The sequence below is a fragment of the Protopterus annectens genome, chromosome 1.part0, assembly GCF_019279795.1.
Source record: "Protopterus annectens isolate FY-2018-M chromosome 1.part0, PAN1.0, whole genome shotgun sequence".
Lineage (NCBI taxonomy): Eukaryota > Metazoa > Chordata > Ceratodontiformes > Protopteridae > Protopterus > Protopterus annectens.
In genome coordinates this window covers 428452513-428474315 of record NC_056725.1, presented here as the reverse complement: position 1 = coordinate 428474315, position 21803 = coordinate 428452513, and the positions used below count along the sequence as shown (strand labels likewise).

Here is a 21803-nt window from a genome sequence, read left to right as displayed (position 1 = left end):
ATACAGACAGTGCCTGAGACACCACCAGAGAATGTACAGACAGTGCCTGAGTCACCACTGGAGGACAAACAGGCAGTATCTGAGCTGCCACCACAGGATGTACAGTCAGTGCCTGAGATTCCACCAGAGGATTTTCAGACAGTGCCTCAGACACCACAAGAAAACATATCTACAGTGCCTGAGACACCACCAGAGGATGTTCAGACAATGTCTGAGACACCATCAGAAAACATACAGTCAGTGCCTGAGATACCACCCAAGGACAGGCAGACAGTGCCTGAGACACCACAAGAGGACATACAGATGGTGCCTGAGATGCAACCTGTGTACATACTGACAGGGTCTGAGACACTACCAGAAAAGATACAGACAATGTCTGAGACACCTTCATAAGACAAATAGACAGTGCCTGAGACACCACCAGAGGATGCACAGACAGTGCCTGAGACACCATCAGAGGACATACAGACAATTCCTGAGACATTATCAGAGAAGGTACAGACAGTGCCTAAGACAACATCAGAGGATAAAAAGGCAGTGCCTGAGACACCATCAGAGAACATGCAGACAGTGCCTGAGACACAATCAGAGGAGGTACAGACAATGCCTGAAACACCATCAGTAAATATGCAGACTGTGCTTGAGACACCACCAAAAGACATACAGACAGAGCCTGAGACACCACCAGATGATGTACAGACAGTGCCTGAGACACCACCAGAGGATGTACAGACACCTCCATTGACACCATTAGAGGATGTATGGACATTGCCTGAGACACCATCAGAGGAGGTACAGACAGTGCCTGAGACACCATCACAGGATCTACAGGCAGTAAGGAGACACCACCACAGGATGTACAGACAGTGTCTAAGATGCTACCAGAGGACATGCAGACAGTGCCTGAGATACTACCAGAAAATGTACAGATGGTGCCTGAGACTCCATCAAAGGAGATACAGATAATGCCTGAGGCACCATCAGAGGATTACAGACTGTGCCCGAGACACCACCAGAAAAAATACAGACAGTGTCTGAGACACTACCAGAGAATGTACAGACAGTGCCTGAGACACCCCCAGAGGATATACAGACACTGACTGAGACACCATCAGAAAACATAATATACAGACAGTACCTGAGACACCACCAGAGGATTTACAGACACTGCTTGAGACACCATGAGAAAACATAACATATAGACAACACCTGAGACACGACCAGAGGATGTGTAGAAACTTCCTGACATACCATCCAAAAACATACAGACAGTGCCAGAGACACCAACAGAAAACATACAGACAGTGCCTGAGACACCATCAAAAGATGTACAGACAGTGCCTGAGATGCGAACAGAAAACATACGGACAGTATCTGAGACACCACCAGAGGATATACAGATAATGCCTAAGACACCATCAGAGGATGTACAGACAGTTCCTGAGACACCATCAGAGGAGAAACAGACAGTGCCTATGACACCACCAGAGGACATACAGACAGTGCCTGAGACACCATCAGAAGAGATACAGACTATGCCTGAGACACCATCACAGGATCTACAGACAGTGCCTGAGACAACACCAGAGGACATACAGACAGTGCCAGAGATGCCAACAGAAAACATACAGACAGTACCTGAGACACCAACAGAGAGCATACAGACAGAGCCTAAGAGACCATCATAGGAGGTATAGACAGTGCCCGAGACACCATCAGAGGACATACAGACAGTGCCTGAGACACCATCAGAGGAGGTACAGACACTGTCAGAGACACGATCAGAAAACGTGCAGACAGTGCCTGTGACACCACCAGAGAACATACAGACAGTGCCTGAGACATCAACAGAGGATGTACAGACAGTGTCTGAGACACCAACAGAGGATGTACAGACAGTGCCTGAGACAACATCGGAGGAGGTGCAGACAGTGCCTGAGACACAGACAGTGCCTGAGACACCACCAGAGGACGTACAGACAGTGACTGAGACACCAATAGAGAATATACAAAAAGTGCCTGAGACACCAACAGAGGATGTACAGACAGTGCCTGACACACCAACAGAGGACATACAGACAGTGCCTGAGATACTAACATAAAAACATACAGACAGTGCCTGAGACACTACCAGAGGACATAAAGACAGTGCCTGAGACACCACCAAAAACATACAGACACTGCCTGAGCCACCAACAGAGGATGTACAGACAGTGCCTGAGATGCCAGCAGAGGATGTACAGACGGTGACTGAAACACCATCAGAGGACATACAGACAGTGTCTGAGACACCATCCGAGGATCTACAGACAGTGCCTGAGATGCCACCAGAGAATGTACAGACAGTGCCTGAGACACCACCAGAGGATCTACAAACAGTGCCTGACACACCACCAGAAAACATACAGACAGTGTCTCAGATGCCACCAAAGAATGTATGGACAGTGCATGAGATGACCATCCATATTAACAGGACACTGAGACACCACACCCAAGAACACAGAGACAGTACCTGACACCATCAGAGGAGATACAGACAGTGCCTGAGACACCACCAGAGGACATACAGACAGTGCCTAAGACACCATGAGAGGATGTACATACAGTGCCTGAGACACCATCAGAAGACATACAGACAGTGCCTGAGACACCATCAGAGGAGGTACAGACAGTGCCTGAGACACCATCAGAAAACATACAGACAGTGCCTAAGATACCACCAGAGGATGTACAGACAGTGCCTGAGACATCATCAAAGGATGGAAAGACAGTGCCCGAGACCATCAGAGGACATACAGACAGTGCCTGAGACACCATCAGAGAATGTACAGACAGTGAGCAATCAGAGGCCACCAGAGGATGTACAGACAGTGCCTGAGATACCATCGGAGGATGTACAGACAGTGCCTGAGACAGTATCACAGGATTTACAGGCAGGGCCTGACACAAACACCAACAAAAGATGTACAGACAGTGCCTGAGATGCCAATAGAAAACATACAGACAGTGTCTAAGACACCAACGGAGGATGTACAGACGGTGTCCAAAACACCATCACAGGATGTACAGACAGCACCTGAGACACCATCAGAGGACATACAGACAGTGCCTGAGACACCATCAGTGGAGGTATAGACAATGTCTGAGACACCATCAAAAAACATGAAGACAGTGCCCATGACACCACCAGAGGACATACAGACAGTGCTTGAGACAGCATCAGAGGAAGTACAGACTGTGTCTGAGACACCATCACAGAATCTACAGGCAGTACATGAGACACCAACAGAGGATGTAGAGACAGTGCCTAAGAAACAATCAGTGGAGATACAGACAGTGCCTGAGACACCATCACAAGAGATACAGTGCCTAAGACACCATCACATAATCTACTGGAATTGCTTGAAACACCACCACAGGACATAGAGACAGTGCCTGAGAGACCACCAGACAATGTACAGACAGTGTCTGAGACACCACCAGAGGATTTACAGACACTGATTGAGACATCATCAGAAAACATAACATATAGACAACACCTGAGACACCACCAGAGGATTTGTAAACACTTCATGTGATATCATCCAAAAACATACAGACAGTGCCGGAGACACCAACAGAGGACATACAGACAGTGCCTGAGACACCATCAGAGAAGGTACAGACAGTGCCTGAGAAACCATCACAGGATCTACAGGCAGTGCCTGAGACACCAGCAAAGGACATACAGACAGCGCTGAGACATTGACAAAAAAAATACAGACAGTGCCTGATACACCAAGAGAAGATGTACGCAGAGTGCCTGAGACACCACCAGAGGATGTAAAGACAGTGCCTGAGACACCACCAGAAAATATACAGACAGTGGCGGAGATACCACATGAGGACTTACAAACAGTGCCTGAGACACCACAAGAGGACATACATACAGGGCCTGGGACACCACCCGAGGACATACAGACTGTGGTTGAGACACCACCAGAGAATATACAGACAATGTCTGAGACACCAGCATAAAAACATACAGACAGTGACTGACACACCACCAGAGGATGTACAGACAGTGCCTGAGACACCATGAGAGCATGTACAGACAGTGCCTGAGACACCATCAGAGGACATACAGACAGTGCCTGAGACATTATCAGAGGAGTTACAGACTGTGCCTGAGATACCATCAGAGGATGTACAGACAGTGATGAGACACCTTCAGATGATGTACAGATTGTGCCTCAGATACCACCAGAGAATGTACAGACAGTGCCTGAGTCACCACTGGAGGACAAGCAGGCAGTGTCTGAGCTGCCACCACAGGATGTACAGTCAGTGCCTGAGATTCCACCAGAGGATTTTCAGACAGTGCCTCAGACACCACAAGAAAACATATCTACAGTGCCTGAGACACCACCAGAGGATGTTCAGACAATGTCTGAGACACCATCAGAAAACATACAGTCAGTGCCTGAGATACCACCCAAGGACAGGCAGACAGTGCCTGAGACACCACAAGAGGACATACAGATGGTGCCTGAGATGCAACCTGTGTACATACGGACAGGGTCTGAGACACTACCAGAAAAGATACAGACAATGTCTGAGACACCTTCATAAGACAAATAGACAGTGCCTGAGACACCATCAGAGGATGCACAAACAGTGCCTGAGACACCATCAGAGGACATACAGACAATTCCTGAGACATTATCAGAGAAGGTACAGACAGTGCCTAAGACAACATCAGAGGATAAACAGGCAGTGCCTGAGACACCATCAGAGAACATGCAGACAGTGCCTGAGACACAATCAGAGGAGGTACAGACAATGCCTGAAACACCATCAGTAAATATGCAGACTGTGCTTGAGACACCACCAAAAGACATACAGACAAAGCCTGAGACACCACCAGATGATATACAGACAGTGCCTGAGGCACCACCAGAGGATGTACAGACACCTCCATTGACACCATTAGAGGATGTATGGACATTGCCTGAGACACCATCAGAGGAGGTACAGACAGTGCCTGAGACACCATCACAGGATCTACAGGCAGTAAGGAGACACCACCACAGGATGTACAGACAGTGTCTAAGACGCTACCAGAGGACATGCAGACAGTGCCTGAGATGCTACTAGAGAATGTACAGATGGTGTCTGAGACTCCATCAAAGGAGATACAGATAATGCCTGAGACATTGTCAGAGGATCTACAGACTGTGCCTGAGACACCACCAGAAAAAATACAGACAGTGTCTGAGACACTACCAGAGAATGTACAGACAGTGCCTGAGACACCCCGAGAGGATATACAGACACTGACTGAGACACCATCAGAAAACATAATATACAGACAGTACCTGAGACACCAACAGAGGATTTACAGACACTGCTTGAGACACCATGAGAAAACATAACCTATAGACAACACCTGAGACATGACCAGAGGATGTAGAAACTTCCTGACATACCTCAAAACATACAGACAGTGCCTGAGAGACACCAACAGAAAACATACAGACAGTGCCTGAGACACCATCAGAAAACATACGGACAGTACCTGAGACACCACCAGAGGATATACAGATAATGCCTAAGACACCATCAGAGGATGTACAGACAGTTCCTGAGACACCATCAGAGGAGAAACAGACAGTGCCTATGACACCACCAGAGGACATACAGACAGTGCCAGAGATGCCAACAGAAAACATACAGACAGTACCTGAGACACCAACAGAGAGCATACAGACAGAGCATAAGAGACCATCATAGGAGGTATAGACAGTGCCCGATACACCATCAGAGGACATACAGACAGTGCCTGAGACATCAACAGAGGACGTACAGACAGTGTCTGAGACACCAACAGAGGATGTACAGACAGTGCCTGAGACAACACCGGAGGAGGTGCAGACAGTGCCTAAGACAATATCACGGGATCTACGGGCAGTTTTTGACACACCAACAGAGGATGTACAGACAGGGCCTGAGACGCCAATAGAAAACATACAGACAATGCCTATGACACCACCAGAGGACATACAGACAGTGCTGAGACACTGCCAAAAAACATACAGAAAGCGCCTGAGACACAACCAGAAAATAATACAGACAGTGCTGGAGATACTAAGTGAGGATGTACAGACAGTACCTGAGACACCACCAGAGGATGTAAAGACAGTGCCTGAGAAATCGCCAGAAAATATACAGACAGTGGCAGAGATGCCATGCGAGCATGTACAGACAGTGCCTGAGACACCACAGGAGGACATACATACAGGGCCTGAAATGTCACCTGAGGACATACAGACTGTGGTTGAGACACCACCAGAGAATATACAGACATGCCTGAGACACCAACATAAAAACATACAGACAGTGACCAACACACCCAGAGGATGTACAGACAGTGCCTGAGACACTATCAGAGGGCATACAGACAGTACCTGCAACACCATCAGAGGAGGTACAGACAGTGTCTAAGATACCATCCAAAAACATACAAATAGTGCCTGAGATGGCACCAAAGGATGTATGGACAGGATCAGAGATGCCAACAGAGAAATTACAGACACTGCCTGAGGCATCATCCAAAAACATACAAATAGTGCCTGAGGCACCACCAGAGAATGTACAGACAGTGCCTGAGATACCACCCAATGACAGGCAGACAGTGCCTGAGACACCACAAGAGGACATACAGATGGTGCTTGAGATGCAACCTGTGTACATACGGACAGGGTCAGACACACTACCAGAAAAGATACAGACAATGTCTGAGACACCTTCATAAGACAAATAGACAGTGCCTGAGACACCACCAGAGGATGCACAGACAGTGCCTGAGACACCATCAGAGGACATACAGACAATTCCTGAGACATTATCAGAGAAGGTACCGACAGTGCCTAAGACAACATCAGAGGATAAACAGGCAGTGCCTGAGACATAATCAGAGAACATGCAGACAGTGCCTGAGACACAATCAGAGGAGGTACAGACAATGCCTGAAACACCATCAGAAAATATGCAGACTGTGCTTGAGACACCACCAAAAGACATACAGACAGAGCCTGAGACACCACCAGATGATGTACAGACAGTGCTTGAGACACCACCAGAGGATGTATAGATACCTCCTTTGACATCATTAGAGGATGTACGGACATTGCCTGAGACACCATCAGAGGAGGTACAGACAGTGCCTGAGACACCATCACAGGATCTACAGGCAGTAAGGAGACACCACCAGAGGATGTACAGATAGTGTCTAAGACGCTACCAGAGGACATGCAGACAGAGCCTGAGATGCTACCAGAGAATGTACAGATGGTGCCTGAGACTCCATGAAAGGAGATATAGATAATGCCTGAGACACCATCAGAGGATCTACAGACTGCCTGAGACACCACCAGAAAAAATACAGACAGTGTCTGAGACACTACCAGAGAATGTACAGACAGCGCCTGAGACACCCCCAGAAGATAAACAGACACTGACTGAGACACCATCAGAAAACATAATATACAGACAGTACCTGAGACACGACCAGAGGATGTGTAGAAATTTCTTGACATACCATCCAAAAACATACAGACAGTGCCAGAGACACCAACAGAAAACATACAGACAGTGCCTGAGACACCATCAAAAGATGTACAGACAGTGCCTGAGATGCAAACAGAAAACATACAGACAGTACCTGAGACACCACCAGAGGATACACAGACAATGCCTAAGACACCATCAGAGGATGTGCAGATAGTTCCTGAGACACCATCAGAGGAGAAACAGACAGTGCCTATGACACCACCAGAGGACATACAGACAGTGCCTGAGACACCATCAGAAGAGGTACAGACTATGCCTGAGACACCATCACAGGATCAACAGGCAGTGCCTGAGACAACACCAGAGGACATACAGACAGTGCCAGAGATGCCAACAGAAAACATACAGACAGTACCTGAGACACCAACAGAGAGCATACAGACAGAGCCTAAGAGACCATCATAGGAGGTATAGACAGTGCCCGAGACACCATCAGAGGACATACAGACAGTGCCTGAGACACCATCAGAGGAGGTACATACACTGTCAGAGACATGATCAGAAAACGTGCAGACAGTGCCTGTGACACCACCAGAGAACATACAGACAGTGCCTGAGACATCAACAGAGGACGTACAGACAGTGTCTGAGACACCAACAGAGGATGTACAGACAGTGCCTGAGACAACATCGGAGGAGGTGCAGACAGTGCCTGAGACAATATCATGGGATCTACGGGCAGTGTCTGACACACCAACATAGGATGTACAGACAGGGCCTGAGACGCCAATAGAAAACATACAGACAGTGCCTGAGACACCAACAGATGACGTACAGACGGTGTCCAAGACACCATCAGAGGATGTACAGACAGCGCCTGAGACACCATCAGAAAACATGCAGACAATGCCTATGACACCAGCAGAGGACATACAGACAGTGCTGAGACACTGCCAAAAAACATACAGAAAGTACCTGAGACACCACCAGAAAATAATACAGACAGTACTGGAGATACTAAGTGAGGATGTACAGACAGTGCCTGAGACACCACCAGAGGATGTAAAGACAGTGCCTGAGAAATCACCAGAAAATATACAGACAGTGGCAGAGATGCCATGCGAGCATGTACAGACAGTGCCTGAGACACCACAGGAGGACATACATACAGGGCCTGAAATGTCACCTGAGGACATACAGACTGTGGTTGAGACACCACCAAAGAATATACAGACATGCCTGAGACACCAACATAAAAACATACAGACAGTGACTGACACACCACCAGAGAATGTACAGACAGTGCCTGAGACACAATCAGAGGGCATACAGACAGTGCCTGCAACACCATCAGAGGAGGTACAGACAGTGCCTAAGATACCATCCAAAAACATACAAATAGTGCCTGAGATGGCACCAAAGGATGTAGGGACAGGATCAGAGATGCCACCAGAGAATTTACAGACACTGCCTGAGACATCATCCAAAAACATACAAATAGTGCCTGAGGCACCACCAGAGAATGTACAGACAGTGCCTGAGATACCACCAGGGGACATACAGACAGAGCCTGAGACACCATCAGAGGATGTACAGACAGTGCCTGAGATGCCACCACAGGATCTACAGGCTGTGAGGAAACACCACCAGAGGATGTACAGACAGTGCCTGAGACACCACCCGAGGACATACAGACAGTGTCTCAGATGCCACCAAAGGATGTATGGACAGTGCCTGAGATGCCACCAGATGATTTACAGACACTGCCTGAGATACCATCCAAAAACATACAGACAGTGCCTGAGACACCAACAGAGAAAGTGCAGACAATGCCTGTGATGCCAGCAGAGAATGTACACATGGTGCCTGAGACTCCATAAGAGCAGATATACACAATGTCTGAGACACCATCAGAGGATCTTCTGACTGTGCCTCAGACACCACCAGAAAACATACAGTGTCTGAGAATCTCCCAGAGAATGTACAGACAGTGCCTGAGATGCCAGCAGAGGATGTACAGACAGTGCCTGAGGCACAAAGGACATAGAGACACTGCCTGAGATAACACAAAAGGATGTATAGACAAGCCTGAGACACCATCAGAGGATATACAGACAGTGCCTGAGACACAGTCAGATGAGGTACAGACAGTGCCTGAGACACCAGCAGAGGATGTACAGACACTAACTGAGACACCATCAGAAAACATGACACATAGAAAACACCTGAGACACAACCAGAGAATTTGTAGACACTTCCTGAGATACCATCCAAAAACATACAGACAGTGCCTGAGACACCAGCAGAAGAAGTACAGACAGTGCCGGAGATGCCACCAGAGAATGTACAGAGAGTGTCTGAGACACCATCAGAGGAGATACAGACAGTAACTGAGACATCACCAGAGAACATACAGGCAGTACCTAAGACACCATCAGAGGATGCACAGGCAGTGCCTGAGACACCATCAAAGGACATACAGACAGTGCCTGTGACACCATTAGAGGAGGTACAGACAATGTCTGAGACACCATCAGAAAACATGCAGACATTGCATGTGACACCACCAGAGGACATACAGACAGTGCTTGAGACACCATCAGAGGAAGTACAGACTGTGTCTGAGACACCATCACAGAATCTACAGGCAGTACATGAGACACCAACAGAGGACGTAGAGACAGTGCCTGAGACACCAACAGAAAGCATACAGACAGTGCCTGACACACCAACAGAGGATGTAGAGACAGTGCCTAAGAAACCATCAGAGGAGATGCAGACAGTGCCTGAGACACCATCACAGGAGATACAGTGCCTAAGACACCATCACATAATCTACTGGAATTGCTTGAAACACCACCACAGGACATAGAGACAGTGCCTGAGAGACCACCAGAGAATGTACAGACAGTGTCTGAGACACCACCAGAGGATTTACAGACACTGATTGAGACACCATCAGAAAACATAACATATAGACAACACCTGAGACACCACCAGAGGATTTGTAAACACTTCATGTGATATCATCCAAAAACATACAGACAGTGCCGGAGACACCAACAGAGGACATACAGACAGTGCCTGAGACACCATCAGAGGAGGTACAGACAGTGCCTGAGAAACCATCACAGGATCTACAGGCAGTGCCAGAGACACCAGCAATGGACATACAGACAGCGCTGAGACATTGCCAAAAAAAACATACAGACAGTGCCTGAGACACCAAGAGAAGATGTACACAGAGTGCCTGAGACACTGCCAGAAAATATACAAACAGTGCCGGAGATACCAAGTGAGGATGTACAGACAGTGTCTGCGACACCACCAGAGGATGTAAAGACAGTGCCTGAGACACCACCAGAAAATATACAGACAGTGGCGGAGACACCACAAGAGGACATGCATACAGGGCCTGGGACACCACCCGAGGACATACAGACTGTGGTTGAGACACCACCAGAGAATATACAGACAATGTCTGAGACACCAGCATAAAAACATACAGACAGTGACTGACACACCACCAGAGGATGTACAGACAGTGCCTGAGACACCATGAGAGCATGTACAGACAGTGCCTGAGACACCATCAGAGGACATACAGACAGTGCCTGAGACATTATCAGAGGAGTTACAGACTGTGCCTGAGATACCATCAGAGGATGTACAGACAGTGATGAGACACAATCAGAGGATGTACAGACCATGATGAGACACCATCAGATGATGTACAGACAGTGCCTCAGGTACCACCAGAGTAAGTACAGACAGTGCCTGAGGTACCATCCAAAAACATACAAATAGTGCCTGAGATGGCACCAAAGGATGTTTGGACAGGACCTGAGATGCCACCAGAGGATTTACAGACACTGTCTGAGACACCATCCAAAAAAATACAAATAGTGCCTGAGACACCACGAGAGAATGTACAGACAGTGTCTGAGATACCACCAGAGGATGTACAGACAGAGCCTGATACACCACCAAAAGACGTACAAACAGTGGCTGAGACACCATCAGAGGATGTACAGACCATCCCTGAGACACCATCAGAGGAGGTACAGACAGTGCCTGAGACTCCATTACAGGATCTACAGGCAGTGAGGAGACACCACCAGAGGATGTACAGACAGTGCCTGAGACACCAACAGAGGATGTACAGACAGTGCCTGAGACACCATCGGAGGAGGTACAGACAGTGCCTGAGACAGTATCACAGGATTTACAGGCAGTGCCTGACACAAACACCAACAAAAGATGTACAGACAGTGCCTGAGATGCCAATAGAAAACATACAGACAGTGTCTGAGACACCAACGGAGGATGTACAGATGGTGTCCAAAACGCCATCACAGGATGTACAGACAGCACCTGAGACACCATCAGAGGACATACAGATAGTGCCTGAGACACCATCAGTGGAGGTACAGACAATGTCTGAGACACCATCATAAAACTTGCAGACAGTGCCCATGACACCACCAGAGGACATACAGACAGTGCTTGAGACACCAACAGAGGACATACAGAAAGTGCCTGAAACACCATCAGAGGAGGTACAGACAGTGCCTGAGAAATCATCACAGGATCTACAAGCAGTGCCTGAGACACCACCAGAGGACATACAGACAGTGCTGAGACACTGCCAAAAAAAATACAGATAGTGACTGAGACACTACCAAAAAATATACAGACAATGCCGAAGATACCAAGTGAGGATGTACAGACATTGCCTGAGACACCACCAGAGGATGTAAAGAAAGTGCCTGAGACACCACCAAAAAATATATACACACTGGTGGAGATACCATGCGAGGATGCACAGACAGTGCCTGAGATATCTCAAGAGGACATACATACAGGACCTGAGATGCCACCCGAGGACATACAGACTGTGGTTGAGACTCCACCAGAGAATATACAGACAGTGCCTGAGACACCAACATAAAAACATACAGACAGTGAGTGACACACCACCAGAAGATGTACAGACAGTGCCTGAGACACCATCAGTGGACATACAGACAGTGCCTGCGACATTATCAGAGGAGTTACAGACAGTGCCTGAGATACTATTGGGGGATGTACAGACTGTGATGAGACACAATCAAAGGATGTACAGACAATGCCTGTGATACCATCCCAAAACGTACAGACAGTGCCTGTAACACCAACAGACGAAGTACAGACAGTGCCCGAGATACCACCAGAGGACATACAGACAGAGCCTGAGACACCATCAGAGGAGGTACAGACAGTGCCTGAGATACCATCCAGAAACATATAAATAGGTCCTGAGATGGCACCAAATGATATATGGACCGGACCAGAGATGCCACCAGAGGATTTACAGGCACTGCCTGAGACATCATCCAAAAACATACAAATAGTGCCTGAGACACCACCAGAGAATGTACAGACAGTGCCTGACATGCCACCAGGGGACGTACAGACAGTGTCTGAGACACCATCAGAGGACATACAGACAGTGCCTGCGACATCATCAGAGGAGTTGCAGACAGTGCCTGAGATACCATCAGAGGATGTACAGACTGTGATGAGACACAATCAGAGGATGTACAGACAGTGCCTGTGACACCATCCCAAAACATACAGACAGTGCTAGAAACACCAACAAAAGAAGTACAGACAGTGCCTGAGATACCACCAGAGGACACACAGACAGAGCCTGAGACACCATCAGAGGAGGTACAGACAGTGCCTGAGATACCATCCAAAAACATACAAATAGTGCCTGAGATGGCACCAAAGGATTTATGGACAGGACCAGAGATGCCAACAGAGGATTTACAGACACTGCCTGAGACATCATCCAAAAACATGCAAATAGTGCCTGAGACACCACCAGAGAATGTACAGACAGTGCTTGAGATACCACCAGAGGATGTACAGACAGAGCCGGAGACACCACCAGAGGACATGCAAACAGTGCCTGAGACATCATCAGAGGATGTACAGAGAGTGCCTGAGATGCCATCACAGGATCTACAGGCTGTGAGGGGACACCACCAGAGGATGTACAGACAGTGCCTGAGACACCACCAGAGGACATACAAACAGTGCCTCAGATGCCACCAAAGGATGTATGGACAGTGCCTGAGATGCCACCAGATGATTTACAGACACTGCCTCAGAGACCATCCAAAAACATACAGACAGTGCCTGAGACACCAACAGAGGAAGTGCAGACAGTGCCTGTGATGCCACCAGAGAATGTACAGATGGTGCCTGTGACTCCATAAGAGCAGATACAGACAATGCCTGAGACACCATCAGAGGATCTACCGACTGTGCCTGAGACACCACCAGAAAACATACAGACAGTGTCTGAGAGACTACCAGAGAATGTACAGACAGTGCCTGAGATGCCAGCAGAGGATGTACAGATAGTGCCTGAGACACAAACACAGGATGTACAAACACTGCCTGAGACACCACAAAAGGATGTATAGACAATGCCTGAGAGACCATCAGAGGATATAAAGACAGTGCCTGAGATACAGTCAGAGGAGGTACAGACAGTGCCTGAGACACCAGCAGAGGATTACAGACACTTACTGAAAAATCATCAAAAAACATAATAAACAGACAGTACCTGAGACTCCACCAGAGAATTTGCAGACAGTGCTTGAGCACCATCAGGAAACATGGTGATACCATGTGAGGATGTACAGACAGTGCCTAAGACACCACAAAAGGACATACATACAGGGCCTGAGATGCCATCTAAGGACATACGGACTGTGGTTGAGACACCACCAGAGAATATACAGCCAGTGCTTGAGACATCAACATAAAAACATACAGACAGTGACTGACACACCACCAGAGGATGTACAGACAGTGCCTGAGACACCATCAGAGGACATACAGACAGTGCCTGCGACATCATCAGAGGAGTTACAGACAGTGCCTGAGATACCATCAGAGGATGTACAGACTGTAATGAGACACAATCAGAGGATGTACAGACCGTGCCTGTGACACCATCCCAAAATGTACAGACAATGCTTGAAACACCAACAAAAGAAGTACAGATAGTGCCTGAGATACCACCAGGGGATGTACAGACAGAGCCGGAGACACCACCAGAGGACATACAGTGCCTGAGACACCATCAGAGGATGTACAGACAGTGCCTGATATGCCATCACAGGATCTACAGGCTGTAAGGAGACTCCACCAGAGGATGTACAGGCAGTGCCTGAGACACCTCCAGAGGACATACAGACAGTGCCTCAGATGCCACCAAAGGATGTATGGACAGTGTCTGAGATGCCACCAGATGATTTACAGACACTGCCTGAGAGGCCATCCAAAAACATACAGACAGTGCCTGAGGCACCAACAGAGGAAGTACAGACAGTGCCTGTGATGCCACCAGAGAATGTACAGAATGTACAGACTGATTGAGACACCATCTGAGAGACTACCAGAGAATGTACAGACAGTGCCTGAGATGCCAGCAGAGGATGTGCAGATAGTGCCTGAGACACAAACACATGATGTACAAACACTGCCTGAGATACCACAAAAGGATGTATAGACAATGCCTGAGAGACCATCAGAGGATGTAAAGACAGTGCCTGAGATACAGTCAGAGGAGGTACAGACAGTGCCTGAGACACCAGCAGAGGATTTGTAGACACTTCCTGAGATACCATCCAAAAACATACAGACAGTGCCTGAGACACCAACAGAAGTAGAACAGACAGTGCCTGAGACACCATCCGAGGATGTACAAGACAGTGCCTGAGATGCAGACAGGAAACATGCAGACAGTGCCTGAGACACCACCAAAGGACATACAGACAGTGCCTAAGACACCATCAGAGATGCACAGGCAGTGGAGACACCATCAGAGGACATACAGACAGTGCCTGTGACACCATCAGAGGAGGTGCAGACAATGTCTGAGACATCATTAGAAAACATACAGACAGTGCATGTGACACCAACGGAGGACATACAGACAGTGCCTAAGACACCATCAGAGGATGTACAGACTGTGCCTGAGACACCATCATAGAATCTACAGGCAGTGCCTGAGACACCACCAGAAAATATACAGACAGTGGCAGAGATACCATGTGAGGATGTACAGACAGTGCCTAAGACACCACAAGAGGACATACATACAGGGCCTGAGATGCCATCTAAGGACATACGGACTGTGGTTGAGACACCACCAGAGAATATACAGCCAGTGCTTGAGACATCAACATAAAAACATACAGACAGTGACTGACACACCACCAGAGGATGTACAGACAGTGCCTGAGACACCATCAGAGGACATACAGACAACGCCTATGACATCATCAGAGGAGTTACAGACAGTGCCTGAGATACTATCAGAGGATGTACAGACTGTGATGAGACACAATCAGAGGATGTACAGACTGTGTCTGTGACACCATCCCAAAACGTACAGGCAATGCTTGAAACACCAACAAAAGAAGTACAGATAGTACCTGAGATACCACCAGGGGATGTACAGACAGTGCCTGATATGCCATCACAGGATCTACAGGCTGTAAGGAGACACCACCAGAGGATGTACAGACAGTGCCTGAGACACCTCCAGAGGACATACAGACAGTGCCTCAGATGCCACCAAAGGATGTATGGACAGTGTCTGAGATGCCACCAGATGATTTACAGACACTGCCTGAGAGACCATCCAAAAACATACAGACAGTGCCTGAAACACCAACAGAAGAAGTGCAGACAGTGCCTGAGACACCATCCGAGGATGTACAAGACAGTGCCTGAGATGCAGACAGGAAACATGCAGACAGTACCTGAGACACCACCAAAGGACATACAGACAGTGTCTAAGACACCATCAGAGGATGCACAGGCAGTGCCTGAGACACCATCAGAGGACATACAGACAGTGCCTGTGACACCATCAGAGGAGGTGCAGACAATGTCTGAGATATCATTAGAAAACATGCAGACAGTGCACGTGACACCAACAGAGGACATACAGACAGTGCCTAGGACACCATCAGATGATGTACAGACTGTGTCTGAGACACCATCACAGAATCTACAGGCAGTGCCTGAGACACCACCAGAAAATATACAGACAGTGGCAGAGATACCATGTGAGGATGTACAGACAGTGCCTAAGACACCACAAGAGGACATACATACAGGGCCTGAGATGCCATCCAAGGACATACAGACTGTGGTTGAGACACTACCAGAGAATATACAGCCAGTGCTTGAGATACCACCAGGGGATTTACAGAAAGAGCCGGAGACACCACCAGAGGACATACAGTGCCTGAGACACCATCAGAGGATGTACAGACAGTGCCTGATATGCCATCACAGGATCTACAGGCTGTGAGGAGACACCACCAGAAGATGTACAGACAGTGCCTGAGACAAAACCAGAGGACATACAGACAGTGCCTCAGATGCAACCAAAGGATGTATGGACAGTGCCTGAGTTGCCACCAGATGATTTACAGACACTGCCTGGGAGACCATCCAAAAACATACAGACAGTGCATGAGGCACCAACAGAGGAAGTGCAGACAGTGCCTGTGATGCCACCAGAGAATGTACAGATGGTGCCTGTGACTCCATAAGAGCAGATACAGACAATGCCTGAGACACCATCAGAGGATCTACCAACTGTGCCTGAGACACCACCAAAAAACATACAGACAGTGTCTGAGAACCTCCCAGAGAAGGTACAGACAGTGCCTGAGATGCCAACAGAGGATGTACAGATAGTGCCTGAGACACAAACAAAGGACACACAGACACTGCCTGAGTCTCCAGAAAAGGATGTATAGACAATGCCTGAGAGACCATCAGAGGATATAAAGACAGTGCCTGAGACACAGTCAGATGAGGTACAGACAGTTCCTGAGACACCAGCAGAGGATTTACAGACACTGACTGAGACACCATCAGAAAACATTAAATACAGACATTACCTGAGATTCCACCAAAGAATTTATAGACACTGCTTGAGCACAATCAGAAAACATGACATATAGAAAACACCTCAGACACAACCAGAGGATTTGTAGACACTTCCTGAGATACCATCCAAAAACATACAGACAGTGCTTGAGACACCAACAGAAGAAGTACAGACAGTGCCGGAGATGCCACCAGAGAATGTACAGACAGTGCCTGAGACACCATCAGAGGAGATACAGACAGTAACTGAGACACCACCAGAGGACATATAGCCAGTGCCTAAGACACCATCAGAGGATGCACAGACAGTGCCTGAGACACCATCAGAGGACATACAGACAGTGCCTGTGACACCATCAGAGGAGGTACAGACAATGTCTGAGACACCATCAGAAAACATGCAGAGATTGCATGTGGCACCACCAGAGGACATACAGACAGTGCCTGAGACACCATCAGAGGAAGTACAGACCGTGCCTGAGGCACCATCACAGAATCTACAGGCAGTACCTGAGACACCAACAGAGGATGTAGAGACAGTGCCTGAGACACCAACTGAAAACATATAGACAGTGCCTGACACCAACAGAGGATGTAGAGACAGTGCCTAAGAAACCATCAGAGGAGGTACAGACAGTGCCTGAGACACCGTAACATGATCTACTGAAATTGCTTGAAACACCACCACAAGGTGTAGAGACAGTGCCTGAGACACCACCAGAGGATTTACAGACACTGATTGAGACACCATCAGAAAACATAACATATAGATAACACCTGAGACACCACCAGAAGATTTGTAGACACTTCCTGAGATACCATCCAAAAACATAAAGACAGTGCCTGGGACACCAACAGAGGATGTACAGACAGTGCCTGAGACATCATCAGAGGAGTACAGACAGTGCCTGAGAAACCATCACAGGATCTACAGGCAGAGCCTGAGACACCAGCAGAGGACATACAGACAGTGCTGAGACAATTGCCAAAAAAACATACAGACACTGCCTAGAGACACCACCAAAAGATGTACATACAGTGCCTGAGACACCACCAGAGGATGTAAAGACAGTGCCTGAGACACCAGCAGAAAATATAAGAACAGTGGTGGAGATACCAAATGAGGATGTACAGACAGTGCTTGAGACACCACAAGAGGACATACATACAGGGTGTGGGATGCCATCCGAGGACATAGAGACTGTGATTGAGACACCACCAGAGAATATACAGACAGTGCCTGAGACACCAGCATAAAACATACAGACAGTGACTGACACACCACCAGAGGACGTACAGACAGTGCCTGAGACACCATGAGAGCATGTACAGACAATGTCTGAGACATCATCAGAGGACATGCAGACAGTGCATGAGACATTATCAGAGTAGTTACAGACAGTGCCTGAGATACCATCAGAGGATGTACAGACAGTGATGAGACACCATCAGAGGATGTACAGATTGTGCCTGAGACACCATCAGAGGATTTACAAACACTGCCAGTGATATCATCCCAAAACATACAGACATTGTCTGAAACACCAACAGAGGAAGTACAGACAGTGCTTCAGATACCAACAGAGGAAGTACAGACAGAGCCTGAGATGCCATCAGAGGAGATACAGACAGTGCCTGCAGTACCATCCAAAAACAGACAGATAGTGCCTGAGATGGTAACAAAGGATGTATGGATTGGACCTGAGATGCCATCAGGGGATTTACAGACAATGCCTGAGACACCTTCCAAAAAAATACAAATAGTGCCTGAGACACCACCAGAGAATGTACAGATAGTGTCTGAGATACCACCAGACGACGTACAGACAGAGCCTGATACACCACCAGAAGATGTACAAACAGTGCCTGAGACACCCTTAGAGGATGTACAGACCATGCCTGAGACACCATCAGAGGAGGTACAGACAGTGCCTGAGACACCGTCACAGGATCTACAGGCAGTGAGGAGACACCACCAGAGGATGTACAGACAGTGCCTGATTCACTAACAGAGGGCGTACAAACACTGCCTGAGACATCATCCAAAAACATACAAATAGTGCCTGAGACACCACCAGAGAATGTACAGACAGTGCCTGAGATACCACCAGGGGACATACAGACAGAGCCTGAGACACCACCAGAGGACATAAAAACAGTGCCTGAGACACCATCAGAGGATGTACAGATCATGCCTGAGACACCATCAGACGAGGTACAGACAGTGTCTGAGACGCCACCAAAGGATGTATGGACAGTGCCTGAGATGCCACCAGACGATTTACAGACACTGCCTGAGATGCCATCCAAATACCTACAGACAGTGTCTGAGACATCAACAGATGAAGTATAGGCAGTGCCTGTGATGCCACCAGAGAATGTACAGATGATGCCTGAGACTCCATTAGAGCAGATACACACAATGCCTGAGACACCATCAGAGGATCTACAGACTGTGCCTGAGACACCACCAGAAAACATACAGACAGTGTCTGAGACACTACCAGAGAATGTACCGGCAGTGCCTGAGATGCCAGCAGAGGATGTACAGATAGTGCCTGAGACACAAACACAGGATGTACAAACACTGCCTGAGACACCACAAAAGGATGTATAGACAATGCCTGAGATACCATCAGAGGATATAAAGACAGTGCCTGAGACACAGTCAGAGGAGGTACAGACAGTGCCTGAGACACCAGCAGAGGATTTACAGACACTTACTGAGACATCATCAGAAAACATAATAAACAGACAGTACCTGAGACTCCACCAGAGAATTTACAGACACTGCTTGAGCACCATCAGGAAACATGACATATAGACAACACCTGAGACACCACCAGAGGATTTGTAGACACTTCCTGAGATACCATCCAAAAACATACAGACTGTGCCTGAGACACCAACAGAAGAAATACAGACAGTGCCTGAGACACCATTAGAGGATGTACAAGACAGTGCCTGAGATGTAGACAGGAAACATGCAGACAGTACCTGAGACACCAGCAAAGGACATACAGACAGTGCCTAAGACACCATCAGAGGATGCACAGGCAGTGCCTGAGACACCATCAGAGGACATACAAACAGTGCCTGTGACACCATCAGAGAAGGTACAGACAATGTCTGAGACACCATCAGAAAACATGCAGACAGTGCATGTGACACCATCAGAGGACATACAGACAGTGCCTAAGACACCATCAGAGGAAGTGCAGACTGTGCTTGAGACATCTTCACAGAATCTACAGGCAATGCCTGAGACACCAACAGAGGATGTACAGACAGTGCCTGAGACGCCAACAGAAAACATACAGACAGTACCTGACACACCAACAGAGGATGTAGAGTCAGTGACTAAGAAACCATCAGAGGAGGTACAGACAGTGCCTGAGACACCATCAGAGGAGGTACACACAGTGCCTAAGACACCATCACATGATCTACAGGAATCGCTTGAAACACCACCAGACAACATAGAGACAGTGCCTGAGACACCACCAGAGAATGTACAGACAGTGCCTGAGACACCACCAGAGGATTTACATACACTGATTGAGACACCATCAGAAAACATAACATATAGACAACACCTGAGACTCCACCAGAGGATGTGTAGACACTTCCTGAGATACCATCCAAAAACATACAGACAGTGCCTGAGACACCAACAGAGGACATACAGACACTGCCTGAGACACCAACAGAGGAGTTACAGACAGTGCCTGAGACACCACCAGAGGATTTACAGACACTGCCTGAGCCACCAACAGAGGATGTACAGACAGTGCCTGAGATGCCACCAGAGGATGTACAGACTGTGCCTAAGACACCACCAGCTCATGCATCAACAGGAAAGGGTAGAGAGTCTGACAGAGGAAAGCACTATATGGAAGAAATATTTAACTGTATGGTTATGTGTGATGTTTCGGTGTGTAGGATGAATGACTTTGGCTATGTATGCCAGTTATGCTGTCCTTCTTCATTTACTGAAACAGAGAAGGAAGGACATGCTGGGCTTGAACTGACTGTAAACTATTATGGATCTTCCAGATAATAAATGGAAGGAAAACCTAATGGTGTATACCTGGTCATCTATTGATTATTTTGATGAGAAAACTTAATCTGCTTTTGGATGGAAGCAGGGATATGTTATAGACTGGTGGGCAGATGATGATAAACAGATTTCAGTTATATGTATTTCAAACATACATAATGACCTTGTCTGTAAACACTGTATTTTAGGAGTGTTCTCTTGGAAGAGGTGAACTGAGATT

The 21803-nt window shown here is 47.7% G+C and overlaps 2 protein-coding genes across 2 annotated transcripts; both read left to right on the top strand.

Moving 5' to 3' along the window:
• Positions 1-561: 561 nt before the first annotated feature.
• LOC122787951 (protein PELPK1-like) lies at positions 562-2102 on the top strand. The gene is made up of 3 exons (XM_044055255.1): positions 562-834; positions 1269-1634; positions 1731-2102. Exons 1-3 carry the CDS (start codon positions 562-564, stop codon positions 2100-2102), a joined length of 1011 nt encoding a protein of 336 aa, XP_043911190.1.
• An 18405-nt stretch (positions 2103-20507) lies between these two features.
• Positions 20508-21583, top strand: LOC122787154 (protein PELPK1-like). The gene is made up of 2 exons (XM_044054118.1): positions 20508-21035; positions 21179-21583. The coding sequence occupies exons 1-2, from the start codon at positions 20508-20510 to the stop codon at positions 21581-21583; spliced, it is 933 nt and encodes a 310-aa protein (XP_043910053.1).
• Positions 21584-21803: the final 220 nt, after the last annotated feature.